This window comes from Pinus tabuliformis, chromosome 3_2 (assembly GCF_031772625.1).
Source record: "Pinus tabuliformis cultivar Carrire ecotype Pingquan chromosome 3_2, CPIR1, whole genome shotgun sequence".
Lineage (NCBI taxonomy): Eukaryota > Viridiplantae > Streptophyta > Pinopsida > Pinales > Pinaceae > Pinus > Pinus tabuliformis.
Genome location: NC_142302.1, coordinates 506,518,500 through 506,538,037, shown reverse-complemented (window position 1 = coordinate 506,538,037; position 19,538 = coordinate 506,518,500). Strand labels below are relative to the sequence as shown.

The 19,538-nt window shown below is 37.2% G+C and overlaps 1 protein-coding gene across 1 annotated transcript; it reads left to right on the top strand.

Moving 5' to 3' along the window:
• Positions 1 to 15,559: 15,559 nt before the first annotated feature.
• Positions 15,560 to 18,193, top strand: LOC149181533 (putative pectate lyase 5). Its single transcript, XM_089418346.1, has 5 exons — positions 15,560 to 16,018; positions 16,397 to 17,033; positions 17,123 to 17,226; positions 17,345 to 17,483; positions 17,576 to 18,193. Exons 1-5 carry the CDS (start codon positions 15,819 to 15,821, stop codon positions 17,795 to 17,797), a joined length of 1,302 nt encoding a protein of 433 aa, XP_089274472.1. The 5' UTR covers positions 15,560 to 15,818; the 3' UTR covers positions 17,798 to 18,193.
• Positions 18,194 to 19,538: the final 1,345 nt, after the last annotated feature.

Here is a 19,538-nt window from a genome sequence, read left to right as displayed (position 1 = left end):
GAATAGTAGATGAGGAAGCACCAACACTTGATGTAGAGGTTGTTTCTTGACTGGAAAACGAGAGAGGTATAGAATTTTTTGTAAAATCAGGAGACAGAATTTGTTGTACTTTTCTAGGAATAGCTTTTAAAAACCAGAAGAAGAAAAAACAAGCTTTCGCTTACTCATTTTCTTGATTAGCTTCTCAGGATCAAGGACTTGGTTTTTCAAAGGAGAATATAGGTTTTCCCTACTTCTAGCCTTTCTTGGAGCCAGAACTTCAACAATGGAGTCACCATGTGTAAAGAAGTCTAAAAAGACAGCTGGAATGGTACACCTCAAACCAGACTTATGACTTTGTCATTTACCCAAGGATAAACTTCAATTCACCTCCCCGGCAGTGGCGCCAAAGATGTTAGCACAAGAAATTACTCCTATACTGAAAAAGGAGTAAGCCTTACACATCATTGAAATGAGTTTTGAAATGATTGTGTTCCTCTTTAACTTTCATGCATTTGGCAAGCTGTGGCAAGCATAAATTGTATGGTTAAGTGAGTAATATAGGGGAGCAAAGGAAGAGAAGAAGTAGTTGATACTTATCCTAAGAAACTGAGTATCTTAAGGAAGACACTTCAACTACATAAAGCCTTGTCGCAAACTCTATTTTTTGACAAGGAGAATAACAATTAGAAAGTAGGAAAAGGTATAAAATATTTCACAAATCCTTTGTGAAACCTTCACTAACAATTTCTACTTAAACTGATATTATGATTTACAAAAAAATGTATAGTATATAAGTCATCATTAGATCCTCTTAATGATTCTCACTCATACTACACTAGCTGCTGTAATTTATCATTTAAAATATTAGAACAGGCTTGACAAGGAAAACAACAATTATGAAGTAAAAATAGGTATAATGTATCTCACAAATCCTTTGTGAAACATTCACTAGCAAGTTCTACTCGAGTACATATTATAATTTACATAAAATTGGACAATAGATAAGTCATCATCAGATCCTCTTAATGATTCTCACTCATACTATAATAGCTACTGCAAATTTATAATTCAAGAAATTGAAAACAGGAGATAGACAAACCACACATTAGATATGAATTAAATCACACAATCCTCCAGCATGAAGTGTAGAAAAATCTATTTTATTAAGCTGAGTCTTCAGGTGAACCAAAATCCAACCCTGAAATAATATTTACAAAAGATATATATAGGGAGAGAGGCACCAACTCCAACTCTCCTAAATTGGTGGTTCCACTATTTTCTTGTTACAGGGGTGTCTTTCAGATATTAAAAACATCTCTCATCGAATTACAACCAAAACTACAGGTGTAGATGAGAAGAAGAGGAAGAATGACATTTTGCCGCTGGAAAAACTGACTGGCTGCCCCTTTTGCTACTAAATTTTATCTTTATGGTCTTGCCTATTGAATGGCCATATGTCTTCATTAAATATAAACTTCAACAACCTCATAAATGTCTCATATCCATCATATTTATTATCCATATCGTTATGAGTTGTTGTCTTCCAAAACAGGCCCTGAGGTTTGATGCTGATAGCTGTATATTTCTATTGAGACGGGTGCTACCGGAAATTTTGGAAATACCTGTAGTAGCGAAAAAACTTGAAATGTTTCCGACATTTTTGGTAGGATAATGTTTCCACTTCAAAACCTTAACATAAATGCTTCAGAAATACCTTTTCATTCCATGTGAGTTGCAGCCTCTACAAGCTTATCCAAGTTGGTTTTAATTCTAGCATATTTAGACCTTGTGATTTTGGTTGTTTCTCCTTTGATGATGGTCTCTTTCTTTTCTGCTTGTTTTTGGATCTTTCTTATTTTGGAAGGCTCTAATGGTTGGTTGATGGGAGCTTTACCTCTTTGCTTCTTCAAGAATCGTCTGATTTCCACAATTGAGGGATCCTCGGTTTGCAATTCTGTAGGTTGTTTTTCTATAACTATTACTTCAGTCAGCAAACTAGGATTACTTAGTGGCTTTGATTTCAGTCTGTATTGTTCTTTTCCCTAGTATGCCTCCTCCTAGTTGTAGCAACTGGTTTAGCTCTTCTTTGTTGTTTTTAATGGTTCTTGTATACCCTGCTTCCTTCAATATTTCCTCATCAAAATCAAGAGGCTGGTCTTCTTGTTGTTTTTCATGTGCTTCCATAATTTCAGGAAACACTTGCACTTTAGATTTCTCTTCGGCTACAATTTTTCTTCTTCAAGTTCTTATGTAAACCTTAGGAAAAGGTCTAACAGGAGGAACCATTTTTGAGCTTTCAACTTTCTGAGTAGAAGAGATTTCTCCTTGCTCCTTTTTCTTTTCAGTTTTAGCATCTAAAGGCTTCCTTTTGCTGCTTTTGGCACCTCTGCTCACACCTTCCCTCCTTGTATTTCTTTTGGAGTTTCCTTCAGTTGATGCAGTTAATGTCCTCTTTGTCTGAACCCATGTTGAATAATGTTTAATAGTTTCTTGGGGTTTTGGTGCAGGTTGGCCTGCTCTGTAAAACAAGAAATGGTCCCAAGTTTGGTTCCTCTTTTTCAATTCTTCTTCAACCAAAACCTTGATAATTGCTTGATGATATAGGCTGTACTCTGATGCTTCTTGATGTGTTTGAATCCTAGATGCCATTTTGGTCAAGCTCTTCAATATAAAATAAGGTAGATTAAGAGTCCTCATACCTGCAAAATGAAACAGAAACCTCATATGGTAAAGAAAAACTAATGTATATCTTCTCTCACAAGTGAGGAAAATCTTAATCAGCATGACTATTTCTTCCCATTATTTCTTCATATAATTGTTGGGAATTCCTTTGGCCCAGTTAGGATCTATGTATTCACCTCTGATAAAATCATTGAGATCTCCTCCTATAATAAGTTGTCCTTTAAACCACTTTTCTCCTTCTTAGGGAAGGTTAAAAGCCTCTGCAATTGACTGTTCTGAAACCTACAACTGAAAACCAAAAAGGTAGCTTCCTGTCCATTGAAAGTTTGAGCAAACTCTCGGTCTACACCTTGATGTGAGTCTCCTAACCTTGTGTAGAGTGGATACTAGCTTGCCAGAATAAACAACCTTCTGACCTTCGGATTAGCATCAACTAACTCAGCTCCGTGGGGTTCAATTCTCTTAAGCTTTCCACCTTTCCTAGACTTTGGTGCCATAGAATATCTACTTGCTGATTATGAAGAATAGGTGTCAAAGTGTGGAAGCTTAGTTGCAACTCTCTTGAATTAGGCTACCTGGAAATCTGGGATGTGTTCTTAAACTCCTTAATCAGTGTCTCCTTAGCTGCTCCTCAATCTCCCATGCATATAATCCTTCATGATTACACAAGATTTCATGGCATAATAGACAACAAGTAGTAGTAATGATGAAGTCGAGTTGCCTTGGAGAGTCCAGTTGATCTGCTACAAGTGGTTGTACAAGAATCTTGCAAATCTAGCAATTTTCCTGCACTAATTCGGACTAGACAGAAATTCTGGTAGTGCATTGTGCGGAACAAAAAGAACGGTCGTTGGAATTCAAACAACTAGATGAGACTGAAGCTGCAGACAAGCTTAAGATTTTGGGAAACATGAATTATTTAAGATGGGTGGGGTAGACAACGGCTGGCTATGGCTGTGACTGACACCTAGCAAACACGATCAACCAAAATGATTAATCACTACCACTTGACTTGACTTGGAGTTTGTGACCTATCCAATCACAAAATCTCATGATTTGGATTAGATATTCTGTCATTATGACTCGTGGACAATAAAAAACGGTTGCGTTTTCGTCTTTATTTTTCAAAAACGAGAAACGATACCAGAAATTCTGGTAGCATCAGATTTTTTTAAAGAAAACAGGAAATAAAACAATAATGGAAAGACTATCTAAAAAACAGGGGAGACTGTCTGAACAAGAAAATCGGATGCTACCAGAAATTCTGATAGCGCATGATTTTTTTTGAAATTTACAAAATTAATCCTAACAAATAAAAATTCCAAAACCTACTCATGACTTAGCCTAGAACTGTGCTAACAAGATCCATTGGTGATAGATCTGGTGAATAGATATAGTGATTGAATTCCCTCTCTGATCAATTTCTAGAGGTTGAAGGGATCTTGGAGTAGATTCATAGATCAATATGTCATGATGAATAATCAGACGGCAAAAGCATACTTGAATGAGAGAAATAAACTCGATGGTCCAGTTATTCTAATTGGAAGTTCGAGTTACAGACCCTACTTGAGGGGCAAAGCGCATGGACGATCACAAATGGGGATAAATTGAAGCCAACTGTAGCTAGAGGCGAAATAACTACAACACTTTAGGATTGGGAGAAGAGGGAAAACAAGGTGAAAGTGTTCTTGAAATTGTCAGCTAAAGATTGCATTATCCCTCACATCAGAGAGTGTAAATCAACAAATGACATATGGAAAACTCTCAAGGAGTTGTATGAGATAAAAAATACAAATCGCTTATTGTTCCTAAAGAGAAAGATTCTCTCCATCAAAATGGAGGAGAGTGAATCAATCTTTGCATTCATCTCTTGGATCAAGGAGATCAGAAATAAGCTGACCAATATAGGGGAGACAATATCAAACACTGATCTCATCATGGTTACCATGATTGGTATGACTGACAATTATCAGATTTTTATTACAAGCCTAAATGCAAGGGAGAAAGCCCCTAATTTTGAAGAATTGACAGGGATCTTGATAGAAGAGGAAGAGAGGCGAATGACTCTAAAACCCTAGAATTCAGATATAGCATTAATGGTGAAGAAAAAACATTTCAGAGGGAAAGAAAGCGCAGGATATAAAGGCGGAGGTACACCATAGATAAATCCACCTCAAGGTGTGTCTTCAACCAGAAATGATTCAGGGATCAAGTGTTTTTACTGTGGTAAATATGGTCACATTGCTAGTAATTGCCATAAGAAGAAGCTTGATGAAGGTTGACATAGACATAAGAAGCATGCAGGGAACTTTGCTGATGAAAATCAGAATCGAAACCTAAGACTATTTGTATATGATTCTGCTTTCTCTACTGAGAATGATGAAGCAGAAACTTGGTTTGTGGATTCAGGAGCTTCCACTCACATGAGAGGTAATAGGTATTGGTTCAAAAATTTTAAAGCAACCAACAATGGTGCTAATATCTACCTTGGTGATGATAGGGCCTACTAGATCAAAGGACATGGAGACATTCTTGTGATTTTCCCTAATGGAAAGATCAGGAAAATCCATAATGTGATGTATGTACGAGGAATTAAAAATAATTTAATTTCTATTTAAATGATTGCAGATCAAAATTTAAAGGTAGAATTTTTTAAAACCTATTGTGTCATTAAGGATTTGCTGGATAAACATAAATCGATTGCATCTAGAATTTGAGTTGGAGGCCTGTACAAGTTGAATGTCCCAAGCATACCACACCAGGATTTCACTTCAACAACAATGACAACAGAGAATCTTTGGCAGCAAAGATTCAGACACATCAATCTTCCTCATTTAGTGCTCATACAAAAACAAGGTATGGTCGGTGGTCTCCCTATTTAAAAAATAATCATGTTGATTGTGAAGGATGTGCCCTTTGGAAGATGCATATGGATGATTTTCCCTCAAGTTTAAAGAAGAGAGATATACTAGATCTTGTGCACACTGATATATGTGGGCCGATGCAGACAATGTCATTAGGAGGTGCATATTATTTTTTATTATTTGTTGATGATTGCACAAGGTTTACTTGGGTATATCTTCTCAGAAAGAAGAGTCATACTTTTGAATATTTTAAAGAGTTCAGAATCATGGTTGAAAAACAAACAGGGAATTTCATCAAAATTCTCCACTCGGATCAAGGGTGAGAATACAAGCAGAGTGGCTTCATCAAATATTGCAAGGACCATGGGATAGTTTAGCAATTCAGAATACCCCACACTCCCTAACAGAACAAGATTGTAGAGAGGAAGAAAAAAACCCTTGTGGAGTGTGCACGCAACATGTTAAAAGGTAAGAACCTATCTAATGTCTTTTGGGAGAAAGCAATAAACACTGCAATGCATTTAAAGAATAGGAATCCAACAAAAAGCCTTGATCTTAAAACTCCATTCGAAGCTTTATTATATTTTAAGCCTGTAGTTAATCATTTCAAAAAATTTGGCTCAAAAGCTTTTGCTCATGTTCCAAAATAGGATAGCAAGAAACTGGATTCAGAGGGCATTAAATGCATTTTCCTAGGGTATTGTACAAAGTTTAAAGCATATAAACTATTTAATCCCTCTACTCACAAAGTGTTTGCGACTAGAGGTGTAGTATTCTATGAGCAATTTGATGATGGAAACTGTGATAGAGGCAATGAAGAGTGGCACATGCCTTTGCTGGCAGAAGATGGAAGTGATGAAACAAGGGACAACCATGAGCAACAATAGCAGTAAAAGGAAGAATCAAGTGATGTAGGTACAATTAGTAAGCCAAGTCCACCAAGGAATGAGCAAGACAAATTTGAATTAAGTCCACCACTAAGGAGATCAAGTAGGCAAACTCAATTTCTAGCAAGATATAGGTATCATGCTCTCATAACTAGGATGTTAAATGTTGTTGAACTGTCAAATTATAAAGAAGCAAGTCAATATGATGAATGGAGGGAAGCCATGGAAGATGAATGAGTCAATACTTAAAAACAAAACCTGGGATCTAGTTGAACTGCATGAAGGAAAACAACCCATAGGTTGCAAATGGTTATACGAGCCTAAGTATAAAGTAGATGGTCGTATAGGCAAATATAAAGCAAGGTTGGTGGCAAAGGGGTACTCGCAGAAATAAGGTATAGACTACGAGGAAACCTTCACTCCTGTAGCTAAATTAAACACAATTAGAATGTTAATTTCTTTAGCTACAAAGCATCATTGGATGATACACCAGCTAGATGTGAAATCTGCTTTCTTAAATGGTGAATTAAAAGAAGAAGTGTACTTCAGAATAATGATGGTTCTAAGGAGGTGGATGCAACATTGTATAGACAACTGGTTGGGAGTCTGATTTACTTGACTACAACTAGACCTGACTTAGCTTTTGCATTCAGTGTATTGAGCCAATTCCTGTCAAAGCCTCTGGAGAATCATTGGGTGGCAGTGAGAGGTGCCTTAAGGTATCTTCAAGGAAACTTAGAATTTGGTATTAAATATACTAATTCTTGTGATGTTAGACTGATAGGTTTTCCAATTTTAGAATTATTTGGAAATCTGGATGACAAAAGATCCATACCATGTTACACTTTAAGCACTGGGTTTGGGGTCATCATATGGAGCATTAAGAAGAAGAATATTGTATGCTTGTCTTTAGCAGAAGTAGAGTATCACGCAGTGTGTGAGGAATTTTGGTTGAGAATACTTCTCCATGATGATGGACAAGAACAAAAAGATGCTATAGTTATCATATGTGACAACTAAATCTCAATCAAACTTGCAAACAATCACGTCTTTCACAAAAAAACAAGGCATATTGATACGCAGTTTCACTCTGTTAGAGAGAAGGTTCAGTCAAAAGAAATTTATATTGAATATTGTAATAATTGTGATAATGGAGCAGACATTTTTACCAAGCCCCTTGGAAGAATTAGATTTGAATTATTTAGGGAGATGTTAGGAGTACTATTGAACCCTTTCTCCATTAAGGGGGAGTGTTGGAATTAATGGGTAATGTGTATTACTGGAGAGAGTTTGTTCATTAGTTGTGTGTGTGTCCTAGTTTACGAATTAGTTCACATTTTCTAGGTGTTAGTTCTAACTCTCCTATTCTCATGTAAACTTATATATTCTTGATTAATAATGGTCAATGCAGAGCGTTCTCCATGAGGCAGTCTCCAGGTGCATCTTGCTTACTTGTGAGCTGCTATGTTTAAGAATATATCTTATTTCTTCCATTTTTAACAAAAAACACTTCCATACTTATTGGCCATGTTATTTCTTCATTTTTGTTAATGTTTAGGATCACAACAAAAATGAAACTCAGGTAGGTCCATTCTCTCACATTACACTCTTCATATTTTAGTTTACCTTTGCCCAATCTTCTAGCAAAACAAAATGGCACTAAAATTCCATTAAAAGGTCATTAGATATGAAATCAACCATTGAAAGAAAACTTGACAAGTATGTCCCATGCTTGGCGAGAATTTTTTGCTTGGCTCCAAAGCTGGCTAAGGCTATATCTAGTCCCCTCATTTAAGCCATAACAAGTCAAAATTTAAAATTTTTCAAACTCGAGTTGACTTAAGAAGTTTAACCATGGGATAAATTAAACCAAGACTCAACAAGTCTAATTGAGTTGTAGAGCAGTTTTGACCAATTTTCTGATTTAAAAACCAAGTTTGACCAAACGGTAAATGTTTTATTTTTAAAGGAAATTAATATAGTTTAAACAAAATATTTTGTGTTCTAAGTAATTTTTGGGTTGATTAAATTTTTATTTTCCTACTGTTTCTCAAGACAAATTCCTATTATTACTCTTCGTCTTTTCTAATTCAATCCCAAGTACAAGACATGTGACTATGATTTTAATGACAATGTTAAACGACAACACAAATTACTTTCATTTTTGAAACCATACTTCCAAATTCTGCAACAATATAGATTTGTTTAGATATATCCTTGTCTTCTCAACAAATCTAAATTTTTTTGGGTTTAAAAAAGAGAACTGAGTAGTGTATAAACACAAAACATAAAGAAAACCATAGGATTTTCTGGTTAAACAAGGATGTCTCCTTGGGTCTAGATCCATCTAAATCTAAGTTGCAGGAAACGTGGATCTAGGGTCCGTTTCCATACGAAAATGAGGAAACTCATATTGTATGGCCTAGAAACTCGTTTCTGACCATACTGGCCCATTTCTCGAGGAGGAAACATGGCCAGTACGGCCGGAAATGAGTTTCCGAACTGTACGACAAAGTTTGCTCATTCAACTTGACTTTTCTTGTATTTTTTATTATTATTTTGTTTTCTATTTTTTTATTGGGTGACTAAAGTGGCTTCTAGTTGCTTCTAGATGCCTCTCTCGAGTTATAAAAGTCACCCTCGCCTCATTCTCTCATCACATAATTGAGCAAGTCGTTTCTCTTGGAGACTAGCAATTTTAGTAAAGGAAAAGAGAGGAAGAGGGCAGTCGTTTCAGCTAGGGTGTTTTCAACAGTGAGCAAAGGAGATTTCAACAACAAGAGAAAGAGATTTCAACAACAAATTTGGAGTGCAGAGTTTCCGGCTATGACATTCTTGGCTTTTGGCTCAACTACAACCATATTTATCTTGTCTTTTCTGGCATTTTGGGGTAGCTTCATCTACAGAAAATTAATTTGCATAAGCAACATTCATTTTCTTAGTTTTTTTCCTACTATTTAATTTTTTTAGGGTTTATGCTACCAAAAATATGAAAAATGTTTTTTATTTACAGATTTGTTTTATTTATTTATTTTTGCAGAAATGGATTCCAACCAATGCGTAGCTACATGTTTAATCCCTAGGGCCAACCCAAGGGCTGAATATTATCCTCTTTGGAGGCATGTTCAGAAGCTACAAAAATGTGGAGGTGGTGGCTCATGGGAATCACGATGTAATCTTTGCAATAATTCATACAAGGGCTCCTACCCAAGAGTGAAGGCACATCTTTTGCATGGAGGAGGACAGGGGGTTGTGGGTTGCACAAAAACAGTAGACCCATTGGCAAGGAGGGAATATCAAAGAGAGCAAGATGAGGCGGATGTTACTAAGAGAAGGCATGATGAGCTTACTCAAGCTACTCCTCGAGCTCCATCTAACATTGAGCCAAGGATTATAGTTGAATCAAGAAAGAGGAGAGCCGGTGCCACTCAACAACATGAATATCCAGCACCCAAAAATACCAGAGGAGCATCCCCTTCAGTTCAGGATAGCAGAATTGCTAAATTGGTGAATATACAAGTGAGAGAAGAAACTGATTCCAGAGTGGCTAGGTGCATTTATGCGTGTGGTATCCCATTCAATGTTGTTCTCTCTCCTTACTAGAAAGATATGATAAGGGAAATTAACAAAGCTCCTCAAGGGTACAACAGGCCCAACTACGAGAAAGTTAGAACTTAGCTTCTAAAAAATGAGGAGCTTGTGGAGGATATTTTATCACCAATTCGTTCTTTCTGGAGTAGCTCTGGGGTTACCATAGTCTTAGATGGATGGATAAATACAGGGCATAGACCATTGATTAATATCATTGCCACGTCCCCCAAAGGAGCAATGGTTATCAAGGCAGAAGACTGGTCAAGAGAGGTAAAATATGCACAGTTACTTGTTGATGTTATTATAAAAGCTATTGAAAAAATAGGGCCTAACAAGGTGGTGCAAGTTACCACGAATAATGCACCAGTTTGCAAAGCTACAGGTTTAATTATTCAGGGAAGGTATGACCACATCTTTTGGACACCATGCATTATCCATAATCTGAATCTGATCTTAGAGGAGATGAACAACAAATTTTCATGGATACAGAAAATCACAAGGGAAGAATGGGAGATTTTCAAATTCATCACCAACCACCACCAATCTCAAGCCATATTTGAGGAGTACTCCAAATTGGAGTTGTTAAAAGTTGTTGAGACAAGATATGCCTCAAACTTCCTAATGTTGCGCCACCTTGTTAAGGTTAAGCATGCATTAGTTTCTATGGTGGTGAGTCAACTTTGGATTGAGTGGAGACAAGCAGATTTAGATCGGGGATATATGGCGCATAGATTGTGCCTTGATGAGGATTGCTGGAGCAAGATAGATTTCTTGCTAAAGTTCACAACCCCTACATTTGATCTTCTTCGGAGTGCTGACACTGACCAACCTTTCTTAGGAGAGCTATATGATGGCATGGATTCCATGGTTGAGAAAACTATGGAAATAATTTTGCAAGAGTCTCCACAACCTTTGTTTGTTGATGATTATTTTGCTGGTTTAGTCAAGAAAATCATTATTGATAGGTGGAACAATTTCAACACTCCATTGCACACTTTAGCACATGCCTTGAACCCCAAATTTTATGATGAGGAGCTTATTTCTCAAAGCAATGGGAAGAGGAAGGCACCCCATAAGGATAGACAGGTGGCTAATGGGGTGAAAAAAGCCCTTATGAGAATGTTTCCTGCTCATCTACATAGGGAGGTAAAGGAAGAATTTGCCAGTTTTGCTGCAGGAATAGATGATTATGCAGATATATCAGCTTTGGAGGAGAGAAGCACCATGAATCCAGTTAGGTGTTGGATTTTTCATGGAGCAAATGGTGTATATTTGCAACACTACCATTCGTATTCTTTCACAAGTGGCAATCTCTTCATCAACATAAAGGAATTGGGGCACTTATGGTTTTATTCATTATGTGAAGCGCAATAGGTTGGGCACACAGAAGGATGAGGATCTTGTTTATGTGCATTGCAACCTTCGCTTTACATCTCGTAGGGGTCTAGAATACAACAGTGGTCCTTCTAAAGAATGGGATGTGGATGCAGAAAGTCCTGATTTGGATCTCTCTCTTGCTTCCCTAAACATTGAGGTCCAGCCTAGAAGTGGAATTGGCCCATCATCTTCTTCAACACCACCATCCATTGTTGAGCATGGTTCTACTTCTACTTTTGATGAGGACTATGATGATGAGGATTAGTATTTTGTCTCTATAGTTCTTGCAACCTTATAGTCTTTATTGTACTTGCAACCTCATATATATAATAAAGGTTGATTTTGAGATTTGGATATATAATAAAGGTTGCTTTTGGATATTCCGATATTTTTATTTTCATTATGTGATCATTCATGTGTAAATGTGATGTAAATTTAATCATAATGTTTAAATGTAATAAATTATAATGTATCATGTATGCTTTATGATTGCACATAACATTTCTTAAATGTTCTAAATTCTAAGGTATATATATATATATATATATATATATATATATATATATTCGCATTTCCCCGTTTCCAAAATTTGGGGAGGTCAAGTTTCGTACCGTGCCCATTTCGAAAACTCGTACTCGTTTCCCCATTTCGTGCAACATAGATCTAAATGTATTTGAAAATTATCACATGGTAAAATCAAAAGAGGAAGATAATTTCAAATGATTTGAATATAACATTTTCACCATTACATCAACTCAACTCTCTCGGACTCTTTATCAATGTCTCAAATGATTATTTCTTTGGATTTTGCCTCACATTCCATGCACAAAAGGTTCTAAAGAGTTTGTGAGATGAATCCCTTAATTTTTTAGAAACCATGACCAGTGTGTAATCCAAAAAATTATAATGTTTTTCCCTTATAATAGGATTCATGAAATTCTATGAATGGTTGTTTAATAAAAGATTAACCAACTCTCTTGCCTATGCCAAATACTCTTTTGCACTTTGTCACCTACAGCCTCATCCAAGCCACTGTCATGAAATTGAGTATCTGCAAAAGATTCTAGCAGTTTCAAATCGATCTCAATTCCCATAACACCATCGATATTGAACTGCTTGATGTTATCACTGAGAAATGTGGTTACAATGCAATCTGGTATGTGCTTCAGAACACTCCTCATCACATTATCCAAACTCTCCGAAGTTAAAATTTGTCATGTTATGGAAACAAGTGTCCCCAAGTATATAATCAACTCATTTATGAACACATTCCCATTTGGTGGGATTTCATGAGCTTGCCCAATTGATAGTATCAGTAAGAAGCACGATCTCGAATGCCGTTAGCTTTCAGGATCTCGAAGCATTACTCCTCTTCAAAGCCCTAGCTTTGATAATGGCAACAGAGGCAAATACCAGTGAGCATAATATTATACCTTTGACCAAAACCAACTTTAGAGTCGAAAAAATCCAAAAACCCTTCACATGAGTGTGTGGCGAATTGCACTGGACTGAAATGGTGTTATAGGCCTTATCCATAGGCATGAATATTCTACACTGCATTATGTAGAATACATCAATGGCCTCCTAGAATAAACCCTTTTGAGCACACGCAACTCTCCAAGGTTGTCGGAACGGGTCTAAGAATGAATTGTCGAACAAAATGAGGCTTTGAAGCTCACCATTCCTGCAGAAATAATTGTTGTAGTGGGAGATGCAGGGGGTATCTCAGCTCTACGAGTTTGCCAAGTTCGTGCGATAAGTTACAGGTGAGCCTGTTTAGGTTGAGGCCAAGGTAGTTGAGGCTCTTCAGGTTACGGTAGCAGGCAGGGATCGAATGTAGAAATTGTTTTCATCGAGCCTTGCGATTTAGAGTATGGAGTACTATGTGGTAAAGAAGGATAAGATGGAGGAGGACGGTTATCTAAAGATTTGATTAGCTAAATCTAGGTAGCGAAACCCCACAAAGGTACACCTTTGGTGTAATTATCATGTTAGGTGAGATCACAAACAATGATAAATATAAACACATAGTCACAATCCTTTTATATAATTATCATGTTATGTGAGATCACAAACAGAGACACTAAATAATGAAACATACTTGGGCAAAGGCATGTTATTGAAATGGCAAGACACCAAAAAGGACAATATTTTTTTAAGGCAGTTAAGATTATTGTTTTAATTTTTTTTAATAATGGGAAAATTATCATAATTCAATAGTTCCATAAGAGGATCAATATCAGTGGTAGACATAATTATTATGGGTTGTTATCTTTGAATGCAAGCTGATTTGTCATTATTATTTAAGGAAAACCACACCCTCACTAGTGGTCCCTAATGAAGTAAGCTTTCATGGTGGCCATATACCTCCACAGTCTGCAGTAGTGAACTCATTTCATAGCAAAAACAATTTTAGAATATAATCCCCTATTCCACAATTTTATTTGTTAAATTTTTTTAACCAAATCATATTTTTTATTATTTAAAATATATAAATAAATTTCACATCATGAAAAATCACATTTAAATACTTAAATGATATGAAAAATCACATTTAAATACTTAAATGATATGAAATCTAGAACTCCAATAGTAAATTCACACAAAATTAATTAGTTCCACAAATTGAAACCCTGAGACTACGCTAATTTGAACGTACGCTCATTTGAACCTCTCGGCCGAACTAATTTTCCCACTTTGTCTCGGAACGTTTGATCCCGGAATTTATGTAGATTACGTCATCGCACGTAGTCAGTATTACAACACAAAGGTCAACCCATTCTATCAACCTCATGGACACTATGCAAATCTTCCCAACAGTATTCCATCTTACCTACTTCCATTTATTATATCCACTCCAACAAATATATTATATCCATTCCCACCTACTTCCATTTATTATATCCACTCCAACAAATATATTATATCCACTCCCACTCTTATCGCTCAAATGCGCCGCCAATAATGGATCAGTCCGCGACTTTAACGTTTCGAATGTGCGCGAAGTTAGACGATTGTGCAAATTCACATGCATTTAACAAGATTGGATGATAATTTCGTGAACATGGAATTTGATGAGACTTGAACATAATTTCGCAACCATGGATATTGAATTTAACGAGACTTGGACGTTAATTTCTCAACGAAAAGCATAATGTTGACTAAGCCATAGGAAGGATAATATAACCTGGTAACATGCATTTCAATAATGTCGTAGCAGTCTACAGAAAACCCGCATGCTTATTAATGCCTTAAATTCCGGGTAAATCTTCGGAATTTATCTCCAGCGTAGTGTAATTAAGGTAAGAAATGGTTTTCGCCATTTTTCGGCTTAACAGGTTTGTTATAAATTTTAAAAAATTATAAATTGTATTTAAAATAATTTTTTAGATGTTAAATTTATTTATATAATTAAAATGGTTAAATTTATTTATATATTTAGAACTGTTAAATTTATTTATATATTCAAAATATATTTTAATAAAAAAGGCAAATTTAACTTAAGAATAAATAAATAAATAAGCCTGATTATTGGATCCAGGAAAGAGGAGTAAAACTGTGTCTGCCAGGATGGCGGCTAGGGTTTGAAGAAGACCTGCTCAAGTTGAAGCCATAGTATCTACTTTGGAGGAGGAAGGTGCCAGAGCAGCAGAGCTTAGCAGAAGAGGGTAGCTTTTGACCCAACAGATGAAAAACCGGGTCCAAGGAGACCCCATCTTATAAACAGATAATGATTAGGTAATGTGCAGAGAAAACTGCACTGAATGAGGTGCAGATATCTTATAAACAGGTAATGATTAGGTAATGTGCACAAGGAGAAAACTGCACTGAATGAGGTGCAGATATCAGGGTCTGAGAAGTCAGAAAAGGAGGAACCTACGCACATAGGAAAGCTAAAAAGTGAAGCTAAAGAGTGAGGGCAAAAATAAATAAAAGGCCTTTCATTTATCTTCAGTGATTTGAATAATCCAATCCCTGTCGTGAATTACGATGGAAAAGTGGAATTTGATCTCATATCATTATTGGTGGGTTTAAACAACCGTGATTGTTGGCCATCTATGTTATCAACAGTGATTGTTACCCGTTTTCGATGTATTTTATTCCTTTAATAACTTTTAATTCGTTATATAAGGAGCAACGTGTTCATCCATATTCGTGCACACTAGCCGAGTTCAGCACATGTTTGGTAATCTCATGTGTAGTCGATTGGCCCGCGAGATTGTTCACTGAAGTCTAGTTTAAAGGATTTAGTCTAGCAGAATGACACCTATGATACCGTTCTTTCTTCTGCAATTCCTCCTTTTGTTGTCATAACCTTAGCCACAAACTTTTCTCTTGTCTAATATTTGTTAGCAGATTAGAACGAGTATCGTAGAGAAATCCCATTCCTATAGTTTGCAGTTTGCTGCATTGTTCGGCCCTTTCTGTAGCAAAAATGTGTGGATGTCGAAGTGTACTGGTATTTCTTGCTTTCCTAGCGATCTTTTGCGTTCGTTCCAATGCGGCCATGTTCTTTGGAACATCAGAAAATTTGACGGGCTCATTCCTTGAAAAGCCTGCTTTTGTATCTGAGACTAAAAATGCTGAACAACCTGTATTAAAGAAACATGCAGAAGAGCCCAAAATGGTGCAAAGGTAATTAGTATTCATGCACGACATAGGTCATTTAATCATGACGTTTGAACTTTGTGTCCTGCATGAATCATTAGATTAAGTATCGTCCATAAGAAGATTTCGTTGAATTGTTTGCAATGACAGTATATAAGGATTTTACCGTCGACTACCCCTTATCCCAAAACCTTGCTTCAGTCAGGGCAATAATATATCCCCACCGGGGCCGTATAGAACTTGTATAGAGCACTTTGGATGCATTTCCACCCGAGCTGTGGAGTGTTTTCCTTTAACTCTAATCAAGTGTACAATGGGTTTTGCAGTTTTAAGTTGTTCTGAGCCTAATTCATGTAATGTAATATGGCAGCAGCATTAACTGTTAATTGATGGATTGTATTGCAGGAGTACTAACAGTTCGAGAAGGGAGTTAAGTTATCTGTCTTGCAGAACAGGAAACCCCGTCGACGACTGCTGGCGCTGCGACCCAGACTGGGCAAACAATCGAAAGAGACTTGCAGACTGCGCCATCGGGTTTGGCAGGAATACCATTGGAGGGCAAAATGGCAGATTCTATGTTGTCACCGATCCGAATGACTACGATGCGGTCAATCCCCGGCCGGGCACGTTGCGCCATGCAGTTATTCAAAACGAGCCTCTGTGGATCATTTTTCAGAGGGACATGGTCATCGTGCTGAAAGAAGAGCTCATCATGAACAGTTACAAGACAATCGACGGCAGAGGAGCCAATGTTCACATTGCCAACGGTGCCTGCATTACGGTGGAGCACGTGACCCACATTATCATTCACGGAATTCACATCCATGACTGCAAACCTACAGGAAATGCCATGGTGAGGGATTCCCCGGGACATTACCAGTGGAGATCGAAGACTGACGGGGATGGAATTCACATCCTTGGCGCAAGCAATATCTGGGTTGACCATTGCTCCTTGTCAAGCTGCACAGATGGGCTTATCGATGCTACCCGAGGGTCGACAGCATTAACCATTTCAAACAACTTTATGACGCACCATGATAAGGTTTGAATCACAAATTCTTTGGAACAAAAGTTCAAACATTCATATTAATGTTTGCCCCGTTTATGTATTTGTAATAATAATTTCTGCAGGTCATGCTCCTGGGTCACAGCGACGATTATACACAAGACGTCAATATGCAAGTAACAGTTGCCTTTAACCATTTCGGGGAAGGCCTCGTTCAACGCATGCCTAGGTACCAGAAGGGATCTGAATTCACATTTTTCCATTTGCGTTTCATGTATTGACAGACAGATAAACATTAGGGGGGTTCAGAAGTTTATCAGTAAAACAAGTTTTAATGCTGAACGCAGATGCCGACACGGGTACTTCCACGTTGTGAACAACGATTACACCCACTGGGAAATGTACGCTATCGGTGGAAGTGCAAACCCTACAATCAACAGCGAAGGCAATCGATTCCTCGCACATGTCGATCGCTCTTCCAAGGAGGTAAGTGTTGTTCCCTCAATTCTTCTCAATCTATTATTGTCGACATTATCAGAGGGAGTAGATTGAATTGATGAAAATAAATGAATGAACAGGTTACGAAGCGCGAGTACACACCGGAGAGCGTATGGAGGCACTGGAATTGGAGGTCAGAGGGAGACCTAATGTTCAACGGGGCGTTCTTCATTCCGTCCGGCGCTGGCGCATCGTCCAGCTATGCGAAGGCTTCGAGTATCACAGCGAAGCCATCGTCTCTTGTGGGCTCCCTCACAGCGAAAGCGGGCGTTCTGACATGCAGAAAAGGCTCCCGGTGCTGACTCCAACGACACGACGGAGATGGCCACCTTGAATCTCCTGGCCTCTCTGAATTACTTTTTCTTTTTTTCTGAAGTATCTGTACTGACTGATATGGCCACTTTGATTCTCCTTACCGGTCTCAATTACCTTTTCTTTCTTTGCGCAATATATGTCTGAGTACTACTCTTGGCCACTTTGATTCTCTCCTTACCTGTCTCAATTACCTTTTCTTTCTTTGCGCAATATATGTACTGAGTACTACTCGTTTGAGTTAGAGCATGTTAATTTGACTAAGCTCTTCTACTGTCCAACCTCGACCTGCATGCACATATTCTCTCCTCCACTATATGGAGGTTAATCGATGGAGATTAATCGGCAGGGGCAGAAGTGTTGTTGAGTCCTGTCTTACCTATCATGTTTGCATAAAGTTATTTGGTTATAATAGTAAGTATTGAGAGGCATTTGCAATTCTTTGTCAATTTTTTATTTTAAACAGTAAATTATAACATAGCTTTTAGCTTTATTTTTATATCTTTTCCCTATCTCCTTCATGGATCTACGTTTGAGCTTTATTATTTTAAAATAGCAAGCATTATGTGTTGCAACAATGGCACCATGGATCTGCTTTTGAAGTTATGTTCAAATAACTAGCGTGATGTGCTGCAGCGATAACACCGTTAAATTTATTGGATTTCGTACTAAATATATCTTTCTCTCACAAATTTGACGAATGGTATTGTCCATTTAAGTTTTGCAGTAGTTTAATGAGGATACAATTTTCACTTTGAAAATCATGGAAATTGTACCAGGATTTTGAAAAAACCTCTCAGAAAATTTTGGAAATCCTAGTTACAACTCGAAAGTTTCTGGATTTTGGGGACCCAAGGGGATTCTCGATGGTGGTGAATCTATTTCCACTATAAAAAAACGATTCAAAAGTAGAAAAACTGAGAGATGCGCACACAAAGGAATAATTATATTACATACTACAAATCACATGGATACATCACATATTTATGGTGCTCGAGAGATCCAACCAATTCCAAATATGACTAGGGAGGTTGAGATATTCTTTCAACATCCACCTACAAATTTGCAACCAATTCTAAATTGAACATGAAAGAAATATCTTCCAAGTCTCTCCCTTAATTCTTACATGCACAATTACAATACATATTATAACAATAAATTTGATCTCTATCTAATTGGTCTTCATCAGCAACTCTACCCACTATGCAGTTTTCTAGACTCCGCTCTTTCTTTCTCGAAATCTTCAAGCTTACCTTTCGACTCATTCAAAGTACACCCACTTTTGACCATCAATGATGAGCTTTGCAAGATCAACAATATTGGCACCTTAGCTCGTCAGGGCTCCCACAATAGGAACTGACAAGTAATAAACCATCCTATGAACCAACCACTATATATTGGATATTTAGCTTTCGTCTATCCATCAGTTGCTAGGCAGATGGTATGAATACAGAATGTGTTCAAAAGCTAATCTAACAACCTCACCTTTTTCAGACACATGAATGTCATACCATAACCTGTAGTCGTTGTTTAGGGGTTTCCGAGCGCTAAGAACAACAAACCATAATAGTATAAACGCAATCTAACTAGTGATGTGTTAAAGGGTTTCCAAGAGCCAAGAACCACTAAGTTGAATTACGCAATATTGTTCATTAATTGGTTATGCACCAAATATAACTTACAAATAAACTGCATAACAAAGAAAAAAATGAAACCGATCACACTCCATAA